Source organism: Hoplias malabaricus, chromosome 12 (genome assembly GCF_029633855.1).
Source record: "Hoplias malabaricus isolate fHopMal1 chromosome 12, fHopMal1.hap1, whole genome shotgun sequence".
Taxonomy (NCBI): domain Eukaryota; kingdom Metazoa; phylum Chordata; class Actinopteri; order Characiformes; family Erythrinidae; genus Hoplias; species Hoplias malabaricus.
Window position 1 is genome coordinate 37744949 of NC_089811.1, and position 12273 is coordinate 37757221.

Consider the following 12273-nt stretch of genomic DNA (forward strand, 5'->3'; position numbering starts at 1 on the left):
ATATTAACTGTACCCTATATTCTTCTCATGCATAATTCATTTAGAGAGTGTTATGAAACCTAACACACTACTGTGCAGAGGACTGTTATGGTAAAAGTGGATTCATTGTGCGTACCTTTGATTTTTGTTGTGATTGCAATAGCTGGTGTATTTACACACACTTTACACAGGATCTACTCGTAGTGTAAGGGATCCAGAGTATAACAAGAACAAGGAACAGCCCGTGCTTTTTATTTATATACATTTTTAAGCAAAGTGCAAATTCTCAGAAGATATTTCTGAAGAGGTTAGACATAAACAACACACTTACATAAAGAAGGTGAAATCAAAACAATAGGATTTCGTAAATGATTAAAAGACAGAGGAAATTGGGCTCCGACATCGGTGTAAAACCTGAGTGCTTAGGTTCTTATATCATTCATTCATTCATTCATTATCTGTAACCCTTATCCAATTCAGGGTTGCGGTGGGTCCAGAGCCTACCTGGAATCATTGGGTGCAAGGCGGGAATACACCCTGGAGGGGGTGCCAGTCCTTCACAGGGCAACACAGACACACACACACATTCACACCTACGGACACTTTTGAGTCGCCAATCCACCTGCAACGTAAGTTTTTGGACTGTGGGAGGAAACCGGAGCACCCGGAGGAAACCCACGCGGACACGGGGAGAACACACCAACTCCTCACAGACAGTCACCCGGAGGAAACCCACGCAGACACAGGGAGAACACACCACACTCCTCACAGACAGTCACCCGGAGGAAACCCACGCAGACACAGGGAGAACACACCAACTCCTCACAGACAGTCACCTGGAGCGGGAATCGAACCCACAACCTCCAGGTCCCTGGAGCTGTGTGACTGTGACACTACCTGCTGCGCCACCGTGCCGCCGGTTCTTATATCAACAATCATATAAACAATAGATCATGTGAAACTGTCAAAAATGTACTTTTAAAGTACAGAAGATATCTAGAAGTGAAACGGAAGGAAAAGATATCGTTACTGTCAAAAGAAAAACAAGTATCTCCAAAATAGTCCCATCTTAGAAGGACAAAGCCTAACTTTTAGTGGCAGTCAGTGTAAAACGTTTGTATTGCAAGTTATTTTGGAGATACATGTTTTTCTTTGGATTGTAAAGATATGCTGATTAACCACAGTGATCTGCTGTTGTTCGAATAAGAGTCTGGCCACAAGAGCTGAATGATTCATTCATTCATTATCTGTAAACGCTTATCCAATTCAGGGTTGCGGTGAGTCCAGAGCCTACCTGGAATCATGGGGTGCAAGGCGGGAATAAACCCTGGAGGGGGCGCCAGTCATTCACAGGGCAACACACAAACACACACACACACATACACACACACACACCTACGGACACTTTTGAGTTGCCAATCCACCTACCAACGTGTGTTTTTGGACTGTGGGAGGAAACCGGAGCACCCGGAGGAAACCCACGCAGACACAGAGAGAACACACCACACTCCTCACAGACAGTCACCCGGAGGAAACCCACGCAGACACAGAGAGAACACACCACACTCCTCACAGACAGTCACCCGGAGGAAACCCACGCGGACACAGGGAGAACACACCACACTCCTCACAGACAGTCACCCGGAGGAAACCCACGCGGACACGGGGAGAACACACCACACTCCTCACAGACAGTCACCCGGAGCGGGAATCGAACCCACAACCTCCAGGCCCCTGGAGCTTTGTGACTGCGACAATACCTGCTGCACCACTGTGCCGCCCCCTGAATGATTCATCTAATTTTAATTTCCTTTTAAATTCCTTTATGGTTTCTAATGATTATGAAAAACTGATAATAAAGAAAATACATTTTTCCCCTTTTTTTGTATTATAAATCCAGCTCACACCTTTTCTTAGTGGTGCAGTTTGCCCCGTTTCTCAGAGCCCAAGCCCACCCTCAGCCGTCTGAAAATGCATTATGCATAAAGTTTCCAAACTCTAATTGTGTTAAAAAGTGATGATCACATTTTTTTACAGGTTCATGTTTATGAAAGTTGAGCAGCTCAGTGGCCACAACCCCAGAGCCCAGACTTTAACATCACTAGATGTGTTTGACATCACTTGAAACTACAAGTGCATGAAAATACAAGCTTCAGTGGCAACAGTGGGACTCTAAAAATGTCCGTTTCTGATGTTTAGTTGCTGTGTATTTGTTTCCTGTTTGTTCCTGATGCTGAAACTGAATAATTAAATGAGTGGATTATTTTAATGAATGCGTTTAGTCGATGGCTTATTGGACTGGAAATTACTTTTATCTCACTTTGAACAAATATGAGCATTACCGACACAAACGCTCTCTTCCTCCTCTTCCACAGGCCAGTCTGGATGCTGCGGCAGTGGAAGAGTGTGTAGCTGCACTAGTGAAGTTGCCAGAGGAGGTCCTGACCACAGACTGCCCTTACTCTGACCTCAAACTGTCCCTCATCACTGCCTTTCACTCCCTATCAGACAAATGCACACAACAACTGGAGACAGTACGCAACAGACTGCTGGCAATGGGCAGGTAACACACACACACACACACACACACACACACACACACACACACACACACTCCGTGGTGACTTTATGGAGACTAAACCCTTACCCTTAACCTAACTCTAACCCGTACCGGACTCTAACTCTAACGTGTACATGCTGTACATTATGGGAACATGCTTTTTGTCTCATAATGTAAAGCCTGCAATGTAATATATATCTGGACCACACACAAACACACAGTCAAACATTCACCAATATCAGAACGATGTAGAACTTGATTCTGGTTTGATCGGCACTGTAACAGTTTAGCGGGATCATAGCGCAGAAGTGTAAATCGTGATTTCTTATTAAAAACTCTTCTTAAAATAGTGTAACTACAGATTGACATTAAAATAGACCGCATCTCATTTGTAGTCACATCTGCTGCAGCAAACTGCTGTGAGAACTGCTTCTCCAGATTTCCAAATACCACCACCCTCCTGGGATTCTCCAGTGTGTTTACCAAACGACTCAAAATATCCAAAGAAATAGACGGCATGCCATTTTATAAAGTGGAAGGTAGACACGCACTGGCGGTAAAAACGGCTTAATTATTTTTTTTTATACTACTCATTAAATGTACTCCAGAAAATGAATACAAACATGGAAAAGCAATAAAGAGCTGTGTTTAGAAGGAAGCGTGCAAAACATAACTTTAACGAGCGCGACTGTCCTTGTTATTGATTGATTTTATTATGATCTGCCTTCAAATATCATCAAATGGGAACTGGCTAAGTAGAATACAGACTCACTTCAGCTGGTTGTGAGTGAGTTCAGGTGCCAAAAGACAAGTTTAGTTTAAGAAATCACAGCCAAGAAAATAAATACAACCTGTGGAAGGGACAAAAAAAAAGGATTTAACCAAAAAAATTGAATTACATCTTTACAAACACCTCCTCGAAGGGCTGAGTGTTTGACGTAAAGTCCCCTCAAAAGCACCATTTATTAAAATGCATATTAATGTAGAGAGCTCTTCTAAAGTAATTAATTCACCACTCAATTAGTTACAGTGCAAGGCCATTCACAGTGTCCAACAGTGGGGTTTGTCTCAGAGTGATTTAAATGTGGTGCTCACCTTCTCAGCACTTAAATTTCATCCTCTGTCTCCTTCGATGTTGGCAGTCTGTATGGCATGAAGCATGATGTGATGCTGATTACAGAATAAAGGACTGAGCAGGAAATAAATGGCTGAATTATTAAAAATCAACACAACTGAAAGTACACTCTGATGTAAGCACATGTTACTATTGTGTAGTGCTTTATGGATCAGTGATACTGATATGGTAATGTTATGGTCACAAGATGCATTTAAACTTATATTAAATGTAAACACTTTTTATAAAATTCTAAAGATGTTTCCTTGCTATTTGTTTGCTCTCCGGTCTGTTTGCGTACTCAAAACCGGTCTAATGCGTTTACGAAGCCCCAGTGTCTATGAATGAGTAAAAAAATAAACAAACTCAACAGTTGGTAGAATATTAACATGAAACTAAACGCAGATTAATGCGGCACGGTGATGCAGCAGGTAGTGTCGCAGTGACACAGCTCCAAGGGCCTGGAGGTTCGATTCCCGCTCCGGGTGACTGTCTGTGAGGAGTGTGGTGTGTTCTCCCTGTGTCTGCGTGGGTTTCCTCCGGGTGACTGTCTGTGAGGAGTGTGGTGTGTTCTCTCTGTGTCTGCGTGGGTTTCCTCCGGGTGACTGTCTGTGAGGAGTTGGTGTGTTCTCTCTGTGTCTGCATGGGTTTCCTCCAGGTGACTGTCTGTGAGGAGTGTGGTGTGTTCTCTCTGTGTCTGCATGGGTTTCCTCCAGGTGACTGTCTGTGAGGAGTGTGGTGTGTTCTCTCTGTGTCTGCGTGGGTTTCCTCCGGGTGACTGTCTGTGAGGAGTGTGGTGTGTTCTCTCTGTGTCTGCGTGGGTTTCCTCCGGGTGACTGTCTGTGAGGAGTTGGTGTGTTCTCTCTGTGTCTGCATGGGTTTCCTCCAGGTGACTGTCTGTGAGGAGTGTGGTGTGTTCTCTCTGTGTCTGCATGGGTTTCCTCCAGGTGAATGTCTGTGAGGAGTGTGGTGTGTTCTCTCTGTGTCTGCGTGGGTTTCCTCCGGGTGACTGTCTGTGAGGAGTGTGGTGTGTTCTCTCTGTGTCTGCGTGGGTTTCCTCCGGGTGCTCCGGTTTCCTCCCACAGTCCAAAAAACACACGTTGGTAGGTGGACTGGCGACTCAAAAGTGTCCGTAGGTGTGAGTGAATGTGTGTGTGTGTGTGTCTGTGTGTTGCCCTGTGAAGGACTGGCGCCCCCTCCAGGGTGTATTCCCGCCTTGTGCCCAATGATTCCAGGTAGGCTCTGGACCCACCGCGACCCTGAACTGGATAAGGGTTACAGATAATGAATGAATGAATGAATAAATGCAGATTGAAAGTGTTTCTACACTAAATGACTCAAGTTACGAATGAGTTTCTGTGGTAGTTCAAACGGTGAATAAAATCTTACAGACAATTTACACTTCAGACACATACAAATAACAGTTTGTTTGTTTTTTTATCTCCTTCAAACACACCGTTCCACTTTAAAAGACATGGAGATTCTGAACTGTTCCTACAATCGTAGACATTCCCTTTTAATCATTAATTTTGAGTAGGAAAATTACATTTTGAGTCGCCAGTCCACCTACCCACCTGTGTTTTTTTGGACTGTGGGAAGAAACTGGAGCACCCAGAGGAAACCCATGCAGACACAGGTAGAACACACCACACTCCTCATAGACATTCACCCAGAGCGGGACTTGAACCCACAGCCTCCAGATCAATATAAATTCAATGTAATTAATTACATCTATTTTTGAAGTGCTATCCTCCTACCAAACAGATGATTGAAAAACAAAAAAAAAAAAAAAGCAATACTCCCCCAAACGCCCGTTGAACTTGAGAATCTGGTGTGGAATTGAGTAATGCTTTTCGATGCCACTGTTTGACTACAGCTAAAAACACAAGCTTGTTTGTTTTTAATTTTGCCCAAGCAGGGGTCATATGTCAGCAGTTCTGTTTGTGTAACAGTCTCGTACACTGCCCATCACTCTCGTCCTCACAGCACTCGGCTAATTAAGGTTCCTGACCACCGTCTCTGCTTCCCCATTGCTCGTTAAGCCCAATTAAAAGCCAAGCTCAACTCTGAGGAGCTGAGAGGGGGCTTCAAACTGGCATCTGCATCAGAGTCTAAAGAGCAAGCTCTCTAAATTCCCCATGGGGGGCTGATGAGTCATGCACACACACACACACACACACACACACACACACACACACACACACAGCTATCTTGCTGTACAGGACGGTCAGACAGAGAGCAGCAGGAAAGATTTTAAATAGGGACAGGAATTTGTAATCAGGAAAATTGGAGGGTCTGATTATCGATATGATTTGGGATCAAACCCCCCCCCCACAGCATGCTGTGATGATGTTAGAGCCGTCGGATTTATGTGATATGAATCTTTCTCAGTGGCACGATGAATAATAACACTGTTGTAATAATGAGCCACAAAGAACATTCTCCATGGACTAAAGTTATTTTAGTGCAATTTTCTTTCCAAAAAGTTTAGAGTGATGTCTTTAAATATAAGATTTATAAATGTCTGTCAGTCCCACCGTCCTAATTCTAGGGTCTGTCTGTGTCGCTTTAAATACCTGACAGCATGCATTAATATTCACAGTAGAGTCACAGTAGACTTGACTGTTAATTTGATTTACATTTAGGACATGAGGCTGAAGCTCTTATCCAAGGGCAGATTACAGAGTTGCTTTGTTGTCAATTTGGGAAATATTTCCTCATGCTGTGCTACAGCCAGAGACTAAAGACACCATTAAGCTAAGGCACTGCCACAAGCAGAAGCTGAATGATATGAAAGTACTAGTATAATGTTACTATAATGGTGCTGGTAACAGACTGTAGACACCAAACATCTCTGAAGTGCTCAAAAACGGCAATTATATCTTTTCTAAAGTGCAGTCCAGCTTTACTGTGGCCCATCATCCTTATAGAAGAGCATTGGGAGCCTCAATCCTCTGACAGACGTGTGGTATAATAGCAGGTCGAATGGAGCTGTTCCAGTTTCCGTGTGCAGACACATGTTTCTAGGCACAGTGTGGATATGTATACACTACACTGAGTTAAACGGGACATGTGCCAAATTCTTTTTGTTTTCTGCTCTCTGGTTATTAAGGCTGTCTGTCTCGCTTTGTAGTAATTTCATTTAATGATAATATTTTGAATGGAAATTAATGACATTTTTAAAATAGTAAATGTCTTTCTTACTGCTCTAAGAGAGTGGCGTAGTGCTTCTATGGGCGGTGTTGTTTCTGCACAACTCTGGAGCCATAAGGGGCTAGATTTGAGTCTTGCTTTGGGTCACAGTCTGTGTGTCGAGTTTAATGTGTTCTTCCCACGTCCGCTTCCCAGCAACAGGGGTTGTGCTCGTGCACCCCTGCTGTTGGTCCCAAAGCCTGGGTGGACATGGAAGGGTTGCATTAGGAAAGGCATGTAGCAGAGAAAAAAAAACAAATGCCAAGTCTTTTAAGGATCATAAGCCTCACTGGTGGGAGATCCATGGTGGTGACCTCTTGCTGGAGCAGTCCAAACTGAAACATGAATCATTTACACAGTAGAGGAATATAGGATGTGTAAGGTTTTTTGAATGAATACAGTATGAGGTGTAGTGTATCCTACACTGAATATTATTCATTCATTCATTCATTGTCTGTAACCCTTCTCCAGTTCAGGATGGTGGTGGGTCTGGAGCCTACCCGGAATCATTGGGCGCAAGGTGGATCACACCCTGGAGGGGGTGCCAGTCACAGGGTGACACACACTCTCACAGTCACTCACACACTCACACTTACGGTCACTTTTGAGTCTCCAACCACCTACCAACATGTGTTTTTGGAGCCTAGGAGGAAACCAGAGCACCCAGAGGAAACCCACGAAGACACAGAGAGAACACACCACACTCCTCACAGACAGTCACCCGGAGGAAACCCACGCAGACACAGAGAGAACACACCACACTCCTCACAGACAGTCACCCGGAAGAAACCCACGCAGACACGGAGAGAAAACACCACACTCCTCACAGACAGTCACCCGGAGGAAACCCACGAAGACACAGAGAGAACACACCACACTCCTCACAGACAGTCACCCGGAGGAAACCCACGCAAACACAGGGAGAACACACCATACTCCTCACAGACAGTCACCCGGAGGAAACCCACGCAGACACAGGGAGAACACACCACACTCCTCACAGACAGTCACCCGGAGCGGGACTGGAACCGACAACCTTCAGGACCCTGGAGCTGTGACAGAGACACTACCTGCTGCTCCACTGTGCCGCCCCTGTACTGAATATTCTAACAGTTTTAAAGATTCTAAAATCAATGCAGTTAAATTACCTCCCATTACACCCTCTCCCTGCTGTGCTTCACTCATACAGTCCATAATTCATTATAGACATGGGCTATTTAAAGCCTTCAGAAGGACTTTTCAATGCAGATATGTGTATGAACGTGATCCTGTCGTGAAACTGTTCAAGTGCCTGCAAACTTGCTCAAATTATCATCCATTTTTTACATCCCGGTAGACCGCAGATGGCACATGTCACTGCTGGGGTTAGAGTCCCTTATAGAAGATTTAGAGCTTTAGCTTGGACAAACAAAGAAGCAGAAACCCCAGTGCTGTATTCCTACCTACAGTGTTGATTTAAGACCTACACATAAATCCAGCTGGATACAAATGAAACACTGTAAAACTTAATTAAACTCAAGGGAATTTCATGTGGGAGCAAAAAGAAATGAAATTGAAAGTTTAACAAAGTGTACTCTGGTGAAGTTACATTGTGTGTGTGTGTGTGTGTGTGTGTGTGTGTGTGTGTGTGTGTATCAGGAACTGTGGCTGGTGTGAAGAGGATCACTTGCGTTTCCTGTACACCGTGTGTCAGTATTGTCCACAGCTGAGGAATCACACAGCTCTGTGTATGGACATGCTCCACAGAGTCCTACCACACATCTCCACATCAGAGCTGGTCAGTTCACACACATCTCCATGCACCATAAATATGACAGTAATGAGAGCCCTTAATTTGCCGCAGTAGTAGCCTCTAGGTGTTGGAACATTGCTGTGAGGGTTTGATTTTATTCAACCAAAACAACATTAGTGAGATCAGTTATTAATTAATTCGTTCATTCATTGTCTGTAACCACTTGTGCAATTCAGGGTCAAGGTGGGTCCAGAGTATATCCGGAATCACTGGGCACAAAGCAGGAACACACCCTGCAGGGGGCGCCAGTCTTTCACAGGGTGACACACACTCACACGTTCACTCACACCTATGGACACTTTTGAGTCTCCAATCCACCTACCAGCGTGTGTTTTAGGAAATCGGAGCACCCGGAGGAAACCCACGCAGACACAGAGAGAACACACCACACTCCTCACAGACAGTCACCCGGAAGAAACCCACGCAGACACAGGGAGAACACACCACACTCCTCACAGACAGTCTCCCGGAGGAAACCCACGCAGACACAGGGAGAACACACCACACTCCTCACAGACAGTCACCCGGAGCGGAACTGGAACCCACAACCTCCAGGACCCTGGAGCTGTGATAGAGACACGACCTGCTGCGCATTTAGCTCACACTTGGCTTAGGACATGGTGGTCTATGACTCGTGCTTCTGCTCCTGAGGGTCTCACACTACTGGCAGTGCTTTTTTGTGGAGATTGGTTTGAACACCTGTGAGTATAAGTAGATTTTTTTTGGATTATTGATATATATAGAATTTAAAATAATCATTTAAATATTTGTGAAATGCAGCCCACTCTAGAATCATTCTGTTTTTTCATTGTCTCCATGTTTAGTTCTGCTGCTTCTCTTCTTTTTCCTCTCCATTTCTGGCTAAGGGCAGAATATGACCCAAGCAATGCCAGGTCCTCACCATCAAATAGATAATCGATCTTCTTTTCTTTCTTTCTCTCTTAGACTCTGCTCTTTAAAGCTGGCTCTTCCTTTCCCTTTCTTCATCTGTCTCTTTTCCCTCTTGTTTATATTGCTTCACTCTCTCTCTATTTCAAATAGTCACACTCTGCCTAAAGGGTTGCAGAACTGAGATAATGCAAACTGTAAAAAATATCCTTTAAAGAAGTAATTGCTCTCTCTCTCTATCTCTTTCCATATGTCTCTCTCTCTCACTCTATCTCTCTTGTGCTCTCTCTGTCTCTCTCTGTCTCTCTCTCTCTCTCTCTCTCCCTCATGCTCTTTCTTTCTTTCTCTCTCTCTCTTTCTCCCTCGTGCTCTTTCTTTCTCTCTCTCTCTCTCTCTCTCCCTCATGCTCTCTCTCTCTCTCTCTCTCTCTCTTTTTTCTCTCTCTCTCTCCCTCATGCTCGCTCTCTCTCTCTCTCTCTCTCTCTCGTGCTCTTTCTTTCTCTCTCTCTCTCTCTCCCTTGTGCGCTCTCTCTCTCCCTCGTGCCCCCCCCCCCCCCTCTCTCTCTCTTTCACTGAAACACATGCACATTATCTTTCTTTCGATTTTCTGTGTTTCTTTTTCTTTGGTATTGTGCTCCTGTAGTCACTTTTCAAGAAGACTGGTGTGTAATGGAATACAAGTATTGGCTTTAAAGGCTGTGCACCACTGTATAACAGTTATGCATTATACCGAATACAGTTACTGCAATTAAATGAAGTATTGAACAGAAACACATTTTTCTAGCTGTTTTCTTTTGTTGAACTGCCGAGGGGACAAGAGGCTTTCACCGTTCCAGCCATGACAGACAGACAGAGTTGCTTTCTTGAAATATGCATACACAAAGAGGCTTGTTGGTCAGTGGGGGATGTAAATTCACACCAGGGAGGTTTTTAATTGCCACCAAGAAGCTTGTGAAGTAGGAATAATGAATTTCCATTCACCCACATTTTATGAATGAATCATTTTTTAAAAATTCATTCTTGGCAGGGCATAGCAGGTAGTGTCTCTGTCACAGCTCCAGGGTCCTGGAGGTTGTGGGTTCGAGTCCCGCTCCAGGTGACTGTCTGTGAGGAGTGTGGTGTGTTCTCTCTGTGTCTGCGTGGGTTTCCTCCGGGTGATTGTCTGTGAGGAGTGTGGTGTGTTCTCTCTGTGTCTGCGTGGGTTTCCTCCGGGTGATTGTCTGTGAGGAGTGTGGTGTGTTCTCTCTGTGTCTGCGTGGGTTTCCTCCGGGTGATTGTCTGTGAGGAGTGTGGTGTGTTCTCCCTGTGTCTGCGTGGGTTTCCTCCGGGTGACTGTCTGTGAGGAGTGTGGTGTGTTCTCCCTGAACTGAATAAGGGTTACAGACAATGAATGAATATAAAGTCTACAAGGATCCTCAACACAGTTTCCTTCAGGGTCAATAAAGTTATCCATTGTTCCATCCAATTTTTTCCCTGTGAATTTAAATCTGTGGCCTACATGTATCAGCGTATTAAATGCCACGTTTTATGCCATGTTTGAAACACAGGACATTACTCAGCCTAAATTACTCTCACTTCTGATAATAAAGTATATGTGTTTTGGCCCCACGTGAATGACTTCCTCCCCATTACTGAAATGTCAGTGATGTTTGAATAGCAATTGTTTGCAGCTGGAGGTGGTCTGACAGAAGTAGTCTTGTCTGTCATGTTCTCCATAGAAAGAGCTACTTTGCAAATTTCCTGCAAATACTAAATAAATAAAACATCTAACTGAGCCAGTTATTTCTCAGGGTGCTGAAGAATGACTGAACTACAGTGTCCTCAAGTTAAGTGCATATCATTAACTGGACATCACAAAGCTATCATGCAATCTTATGTCACTGAGATTAAACAAATGGTTTAAAGATAATCTTAATAAATTTGTTAGTAGATAATTTAGTAAAAGGGCAACAGAATGTATATTAGCCTCTAATACGCCCACTTAAAATAATTTAACCTTCTACAAATAAAGGTATATTATGTATTTGCGACCGTGACCCTGCACTGGGTAAACAGTTACAGACAATGAAGGAATGAATGTTTTTGTGAGATCCTGAAATGAAAACATCTGTTAATCTTGTATTGTAATTAAGCAGTTAAATATTTACATGGACAACTAGTTACTATTAGTGAAACCATTTTACAGCACTGAACACATTTAGGACCCTTTATTCAGTATTCCTCTCTGTTCTACAATCACCTGTTCTTCTTCTCCTCATTATTTTTAACTTCTCTTTTCTCATAGTCAACTTCCTCTGGGGGGAATATATATATATACACACTCACACACACACTCACACCTACAGACACTTTGAGACACAGGGAGAACACACCACACTCCTCACAGACAGTCACCCGGAGGAAACCCACACAGACACAGGGAGAACACACCACACTCCTCACAGACCGTCACCCGGAGGAAACCCACACAAACACGGGGAGAACACACCACACTCCTCACAGACAGTCACCCGGAGGAAACCCACGCAAACACGGGGAGAACACTTTATATATATCTTTCCGCAAGTGCTCAGGACCCCCACAGAGCAGGTGTGATGTGGTGGTGGATCATTCTCAGCGCTGCAGTGACACTGACGTGGTGGTGGTGTGTTAGTGTGTGTTGTGCTGGTGTAGAGTGGATCAGACACAGCAGTGCTGCTGGAGTTTTTAAACCCCTCAGTGTCTGGACCGAGAACAGTCCACCGACCA

At 44.2% G+C, this 12273-nt stretch overlaps 1 protein-coding gene across 4 annotated transcripts in view; it reads left to right on the top strand.

Moving 5' to 3' along the window:
• LOC136664072 (coiled-coil domain-containing protein 148-like) overlaps window positions 1-12273 on the top strand; it is a 115750-nt gene that overhangs the window by 47089 nt on the left and 56388 nt on the right. For all 4 annotated transcript variants that reach the window (XM_066641104.1, XM_066641106.1, XM_066641108.1 and 1 more), the window contains 2 exons: window positions 2355-2542; window positions 8484-8622. In XM_066641104.1, coding sequence (XP_066497201.1) covers window positions 2355-2542; window positions 8484-8622 — 327 coding nt within the window. The remainder of the gene's footprint in view (window positions 1-2354; window positions 2543-8483; window positions 8623-12273) is intronic.